This window comes from Saccoglossus kowalevskii, chromosome 4, assembly GCF_978046115.1.
Source record: "Saccoglossus kowalevskii chromosome 4, keSacKowa6.1, whole genome shotgun sequence".
NCBI lineage: Eukaryota > Metazoa > Hemichordata > Enteropneusta > Harrimaniidae > Saccoglossus > Saccoglossus kowalevskii.
The window spans coordinates 14189554-14197914 of NC_140644.1; the positions used below are offsets into that span (position 1 = coordinate 14189554).

Genomic DNA, 8361 nt, shown 5'->3' on the forward strand with positions numbered 1-8361 from the left:
ACATCTCCCCCCCATTTTATTTGGGACAAATAAACTTGTGAGCTGAATAGACTTGCGACAAATGTGATTAGGGACAAATCGACTGTCTCCTGGGTTGACATATTGTAAAGATGATAGCGCACTCCACTCGTACATTATCTATTTACATCTTAGATAACATTTTAGTCATTTAAGCATCATCCCTGATTTAAATGCATTTCAATTAAGTTATAACGTAATCAGACAACCCCGGCAGAAATATAATTTGTTGTGAATCAGCTGCATCTTTGAATACACGTCTTTTTAGCCAGCACATTACTTTAGCTAATTTAAATAATTTTATTAATTCTAAATGTAGATAATTCCACAGAAAATACTGGCTTTAGCTACATTACCAAATTTCCTTTTATTCAAACATCTAGCCAAATTTGACAAAAGAGAATGTACCTATTTAAAGTGTTTTATTATTTACATTGCATGAGGTGCCATTAAAAATGTTCACTTGATTACTTTAGCAGTTATAACTAGGTACGTGTACCTATAACAAATAATTTATGTTCAATGACGTAATAGTATTAAGTATAAAGGTTATAAGGTTAATAGGAAAATAATTGCAGCAAAAGTGTTAGCTTGCGTATGTACAATATACATGTACTTATATATTAGAAAGACTTTGTCTTTCACAACAGGAAGTTAGTAAGTACGATGCATCATGGGAAAATGACTAATTTGTAAGGTTTTATTCATTAATAAAGTCATGATAGCTCCAATGTATACATTTTTTCTTATTTTATAATTCAAATGTACAAACTTATTTCCCATCTATGTATATACATGCACACATACATTCCAGCCAAAAAACAATATCAAGTTCATTATCCGTATTAATACTAACCATCCTAAACATTAAAACTAATTAGACTTGTGACACATGTACACATATCTGAAAGTGTGTTTTGAAGAAAAAAAAACTGTTTTTTTAATTTTTAGTGCATTTATGGAAATTAATCAACAATATCTAATTAGTGCTGTACACTAACTGAAGTTGTATGCAAATTGTGTTTTTCCATGATTAATATTCTTTTAACATTTTATTTTCAATGTCCGACTGTGGTCAAATTAAATTCTATTTAATTGTGTAACCTTTCTTGACCATCCCGCTTGGTGTCAAGGTTTTTATGTATACACCATTATTGACAAATGAGATTTGTAAATGATAGTACACAGGTCAATGAAATGAAAGAGCTGTATTTAACCACCGTCCTTCAACAGGGACAGAGATTTAACATATGTAAAAAAACTGATTTGATGTTTTGAAATGTTCAGCTATAATCAAATTATGCTTACATGTAAATACATCAGGGGTTGAAATTAAAAATAAAATACCCAATCAATTGAACAAATTGGCGAATAACAGAGATGTTCCAAATGATGATGTATCAGTCCCTATTGAGATAAAGTCACTGCCAATGTCAACCTTAGTGCCAAATAATTATTCACACTAATGCGACAGACATGATACAAAGTAGAGCCAGTTTATTTTTAGTGATACATAATGCATTTCTAGCATGGAAATGACGATCAGCTACCTTGAATCCTATTCTAAAACAGATGCATGTACAAATGTGTCTCATGATGTATGTGTAAAGGTTGAAAATGATCAGTCCAGCCATGATAGCAATATCATACATGGAATGTATCCTGGCAGTGGAACTGTCTGTCGGCCATTTTCAATCCAATCTGAAATAAGAAACAACATGCATGAAGAATCATCCATTATGTTCAATTTTGATGATTTTTAGCACTAAAATGACCCCAATTCAGTCATCTTGAATTGGCTCATGAAACAGAGATGTATATGCGTAAGTATGAATTGACATGTGTGAAGATTGAATGAAATTGGCCTAGGCATGTCTGAGATTCAGGTGCACATGGATGCGCCATGGAGTTGATATTATAAGAGGCTGTTTTCATACTACGTCTGAACAGGGACTACGACAGTGGATAATTTATTTTAAACATGATATCTTTATTCACCTACATACAAGGACAGGTAATTTCTACTTCTACCTGTCCTTGGTCAATTTAGCATTCCTCACTCTTATTGATTTTGATCAACCTGTTAAAACCGACCGCTGGATAAACCGACCTACTGTCAGAAAAGACCAATTCATGTAGCCCCGAAATTTCTCCATAGACGCCTATGTTAAAATAACCTGTGAAATCCGACCACTGTCTACTCCGAACACCGACCGCATTGATCGGTCGGTCCCAGGTCCAATATTCACACTGAATACATCGGCCATCCGACCAGTTGCACCGTGTCCGCTGTCTAGTAATCCGGTCTGTCTGACCTAAAAAGTGTGCATTGTGTTTAATTTACCGTGAACGTCACAGAAATAATACCAAATCTCAAACTACAAGTAATGTCCCGAGTAAAACAATGGCAACTGATTAACTTTTTCACACCACACGCCCACAGGGTTTCTGAACAGTATAATGACCCTGGATATAAACAAATGATCGGGGTCATCACTTTCAGTTTGGGTGAAACGTACTACATCACCTTTTCAACGAGCGAAAGACATTGAGTTTTCTTCTTTTCATGACGATTCTGATCGATAATATTGTGCTTTCGAATGTTTCCGTGAAGGGGGCTTCAAGATTAAAATTGATGATGACGAAGAAGCAGACGACAACAAAGAAATTGGAAACCTTATTTAAAAAGTTGCAGACCCTCAATCACAATGTAGCGACATATGATGGCGAGAGAGAGCAACAGATTGTTGAGAATTTTATTGCAGACAAAGAAAACAAGGAATCTACAGACAACGATGACATAAATTGCAACGACAGTCAAATTATCGACCCCACAACGACAGTGATTTGACGCATGGTGATGTGCTAGCCTGGGTGTGCTAGACATGTTGACGAGATTACAGAACTTCGCAATAAACAAAGACTCCAGTTACTTGACAGATATCCAAGATCTCAAAATTCAAACGGAAAACAAAATTGTTGAAAAAAGATATTCTTTAAAGCAGTCAAAACTTGATGATTTTTTTACATCGTAATTTAATTCATTGACTTAACAGCAAAATCAACTGTCTGCATAAATTATGATAATTACATGTAGCTCAAGTGAACTTACGTTGTGATGTCATTCAAAATGGACGCCTCCAGTTACGATACGTGATACTTACCCAGTCTGTTCGAACAGTTATTTTAATATTTATTGATTTCATGTACATATCATAATATTCTTGTCTTGTTTGGTAAATTATTTTATTGAAACAAAACAATAAATGTAAATATAATCACCGGAGGCAAACTCCGGTGTCTTTCATTTGTCCCGTGTTTACAGCACATGTACCGGTAATTGTTGTTTCAATCGAATTGAGTTACCCCCCCTGAATAAACCGACTCCCTCTGAAAACCGACCATAGATCCCAGTCCCAGTCATAGTCGGTTTTGACAGGTTTTACTGTATTCTAAGATGTTTCATTTAAGGAAAAGCAATAGTTTTAGTTTATTAGCGGGTAGGACTGTAAGACTCTGGAAACATAATAAAAAGACAATTTCAAAAATGCCACATTGCAATTCCTATTGTCTGTACTGTATGCACTTGTCCTTCATTGTAAATCCTTATAGTTCACCTGTTTAGTACATGTATTTAATTTCTGAATGACATTGGCCTTTATCTATTTATATGTACGTATGATGGAGTTCTTACTAAAAGCATAGCTTCTTGTTTTGAAAAAAGAATGATTTACTGTAGAATACTTTATTTTCGCTTGGAATTTATTTTCGCTATTTTCGCTGGAGGAATGATTCCGTGAAAATAAAATTCGGCGAATATACTTTTTTCCCCTATATTTCACATTAAACTCATCAAAAATCAGTGAAAATAAATTCCATACAAAATGCCCAAAAAGCCTTTTCAGCGAAAATTAATTCCAGCGAAAATAAAGTATTCCACAGTATACCACCATGAGTGATACACACAGAATGAAGACATCAAAAGAATTATCAGGGATTGAAATAGAATTTTTTCCCTGCATGCATAGTGTGCATGTTGAATTAGAAATTTCCCTGCACTAACTTGTTGTGAAATGCACCACTTTTAAAGTTTAAATATAATTTACGGGTTCTTGATTGATGCGATCACGTAAGAATTTGCTTTTTTTTTGAGTTGTCTTTAGACTTAGTGAATATAATGAGAAAACATTGTGTTAATTTCTACATGCACAGCGTGCACATTATATTTTGAGTTTACTTGTACTAGCTACTAATCTATGTGCATAGTGCAGTGTGCACCAAAGTATTTCGACCTCTGATTATTGTCTAAACAATCTTGAATTTAAGAAGTGAGAAAACTGATTTTCGTTCACATATAGCAAGAGACACCATGGAAATACACCCATTCAGATAGGGCTTCATTCAAGTAAAAAAATTAACCACACACACATGCAGATAAACTTAACTGAAAACCTGCAGTGTTGTTGCAGTATATCAGGGAAAAAAAAAAGAGTATTTAGATCATAGACAATACAAATGTGATTTCTGCCAATGATCACATTATTTTTGCCATGGTGAACAATAGCTGAGTACTGAGTAACTCATTCCACAACGGGAGTACATGGCATTATGAGAAATCAAAAAATGTTCAAATTCATGTCACAAATTGAAATGCCACATTTCCCATAGTAGATGATATAAACCAAGATTTTTATGTACCAGTATTGTATAGTGGATCATTAAACATAATGTTTGGATTGTTTTAAATTCATATTTACTTATAATTTAGTGAAAATACTATGTATACAATTTTAAATTGTAAAAAACAGCTTTTTTTACACTATCTGATACATTCATTATGTGTACATGGTTACCAAATGAACAAACCAGGATAATTCTCTTTATTATGACAGAACTCATAATAATATTCAACAGATGGTACCCTATATATAACAGTGTTTATAGCCATAAACATGTAATTGATATAACAATTATAGTGAAATTTCTAACAATGAACATCCTGGGAGGAACTTGTGAAGTTTATTTTCTTTCAAAAATACTAAAATGTTCTGTCATTGAGTCATCAGGGATTAGCAATGTACATAGTGTAAATCAACTCTATACTGAAGTGACTAAGTACAGATCAAATCACAAAACAGTTCTATTTGTGTAAAATTACTATCACACATAAGAATGACAATCCGGGCAACGAGAAGATTCTGCAAAATGGTTCAACTATATAATATGGCAGTTATTAATTACACAATGTACATTGCATAAGCAACCATACAGAAGTAGTATTAATTCTATAATTAGGCTGTGTCTGTATGATCAATAACTGTACAACAGTAAGTAACAGTGCCATACTGTACACACATTCAAATACATCCATGCGCTGAAGCATGAAATGCTTCCCCTGGGAGGAATGTTTTTTTGTTTTTTTTTTAAAGGAGGTGTGAAAGCATTAACTTCACTCTTCTCTAACCTTCACCAACAATGATTCCTAGCAGCTAAAATATATTACTGTAAAAGGATTAATTATTCACTAGGTTTTAATTTTGCTTATTTCACTGACTGGGAAATGCGCTAAATTAAAACCCAGTGAATATGTAAAATTTAGCATAGAACACATTATCTAAATGATGAAACTGTGAATTTAAAACCCACTGAATATGCCTGAAACGGTAAATCAGCGAAATTTAAACCCAATGAAAATTAGTAATTTTACAGTACTCTTACAAGAGTGGGCATACGATAGTTTGTCCCAACAGTATCCTCACTGAACAAGTCAGGAGAAAAAAATAATTTTCAGAAAGATGACTTTGTTTATTTAATATATTTTATATGATAATATATGGAAGTATTCTTCAACACTTTATTCGAGGAAGGCTTCCATCATTAAAACAACACATATTTTCTTTTCACCCAATTTTACTTCCTGGTTTTAGTTTTCATAGTAGAACATATTTGCTTTTAAACCAGTTACTGAACGAAAGGATATCACATTTCTCTAGACTTTTACCCTTTCAACACTTCTAATCTGCTTGATAAGTTAAGTGAATGCTTTGCATTTTTTTCACAACTTAACAGGGAAGCTAGCTGTCAATCCCAGGAATTGCACCAGGGGTTATTAATAGGCCATTGTTCACACTGCCTTTTGTTTCCATTGTAGTTCTGCTGGGATGACACTTACTGTAGAATACTTTATTTTCGCTTGGAATTTATTTTCGCTATTTTCGCTGAAGGGATGATTCCGTGAAAATAAAATCCAGCGAATATACTTTTTTTCCTATATTTCACATTCAACTCATCCAAAAATCAGTGAAAATAAATTCCACAAAGAACGCCCAAAAAGCCTTTTCAGCGAAAATTAATTCCAGCGAAAATAAAGTATTCCACAGTACTTAGTAACTGGTACCCCTATTAAATTCAAATTCTAACTGTTTTATAGCAGGAATCAAAATATAATTTTTTTTATATTTTATTGAGTTAAAACCCTGAGCGTCATAGTTTATCCTGCCAAGATTGTGGAGCAACATATTGCCTATATTGATATATTTTTCTCTAATTCTTCTGATAATAATTCGCCATTGGCTACAGGGCCAGATCAAAAATTAAAAAAAACAATAATAGGAGTTTTAGTGAGAAAGGTTGATTTTGGCACTCAAAGAAAAAATGTTAAATTAAAATATACTGTGAAATACTTTATTTTAGCTGGAATTAATTTTCGCTGAAAAGACTTTTTGGGTGTTTTGTATGGAATTCATTTTATAGTTGAATGTAAAATATAGGAAAAAAGTAAATTACTGGATTCTATTTTCACTAAATCATTCCTTCAGCAAAAATAGCAAAAATTAATTCCAAGCCAAAATAAAGTATTCTACAGTATGGTAATAATTTAAGGAAAGCGCAAACCACAATCTAACTACCTGATGTTTGATTTTGGCTGAAATTTATTACACAATGTAGTAATAGTATATGAATGACAGCCTGAATTTTGACTTGCTAACAATTAGGCTAATTAAAAGTGATTTGCCATTCACAGCCAACTCTATCGTAATGCGAGAAATGTGTGAATCGAACGTCTGCCACAAAAAATATGTCTGTTGAACCTCACACAACGTTTTGATGCTACTACATCGTTATGTTTATCCTGTTTTTATGTTCGATTTTACACATTACAGAGGATCTCAGAGTGAATAGAAATTAGTGTTTTGTAATTAGTAATTTGATGAATTCAAAATTGTACACATATTCAATACTTTAGTTTACTGAATTATGAATACAGTATGCTGACTATGCAATTGTTTTGTGCATGCTATACATACAGAGTTTGACATGGCAGTATTAACTTCTTTCCTATAGATGTTGTGTAATGTGTTCATATGAAACCTTAAAAAAGCATCACATGGTAATAGTTATTTATTTATTTTAGTTAGTTTATTTGCTTGAATTAATGAAACAAATAAATAAGCATACAAGTAAAAAAAATAACACTACCATGATTTATCCATAGTTGAAAATTATTGAAATGAAAACAGTCAGCTGCTGTCTCTAAATAGATAATTGTAAGGATGATCGGTATGGATACATCAGGTAGAAAGTTCAAACTTTAGTATTATTATATATATATATACGTATACACACACACAATAAACTCGTTATTTCGTTATTAATTAAAGTAATTTAAATAAAACTTTAAATAAATATAGCCATATGCATTTCTCCGTTTATCTTTTTGTCGTAAAAATGAAAGCCTGGCACGTTTTTTGGTCATTTGAAATCGACACGCCCATTATGTATTGCTACAGGGGCGTGCAAAACCTTGGAACCACATTGTCAACAATATTAAATATCACCTGAATTTTAAAAGCATGAATTATAATCAATAAAACGTATTTCAATAAAATATAAAACTTACGAAGCTCATTCGCTTGCTTGGATCCTTGTTGTCTTTAGAAGTCATATTTGCGATTGCTTGTTTACACTGTAAATACCGATATGCAGACTGCAATGTGTTCAGCGACCACAGCTGACAGCCAATTTCCACACGAAACAAGGTTGCTGAACGAACGGTACGGTGATCAACACAGACTGGCCGATAATAGCGATGCACTTTTCAGCGATGACACGACAAACGAAGGCTTCCACGACACAGAATGCAACCACTGAAGTTCCGGTGGTATAATAACTTACTCCCTTATGTTAAAGTAGAAATACTTTTGCACAGATGCGGTAGAAAATGTGGAAACTCGAAGAACGGTCAATCCACCGCCATTTTATTATTCCTACCTGTGATTGAACAATTGAATCGGCCAATCAAAAAGCTCATATTAAATACACTCCCGGAAGTGCAACGCCCGT

At 33.1% G+C, this 8361-nt stretch overlaps 1 protein-coding gene across 1 annotated transcript in view; it reads right to left on the reverse strand.

Moving 5' to 3' along the window:
* LOC102808568 (protein diaphanous homolog 2-like) overlaps positions 1-8297 on the reverse strand; it is a 62965-nt gene extending 54668 nt beyond the window's left edge. Inside the window, exon 1 of the mRNA XM_085497831.1 lies at positions 7919-8297. Within this exon, the coding sequence (XP_085353957.1) occupies positions 7919-7963 (45 nt within the window). The 5' untranslated portion in view covers positions 7964-8297. The remainder of the gene's footprint in view (positions 1-7918) is intronic.
* Between the last annotated feature and the right edge of the window lie 64 nt (positions 8298-8361).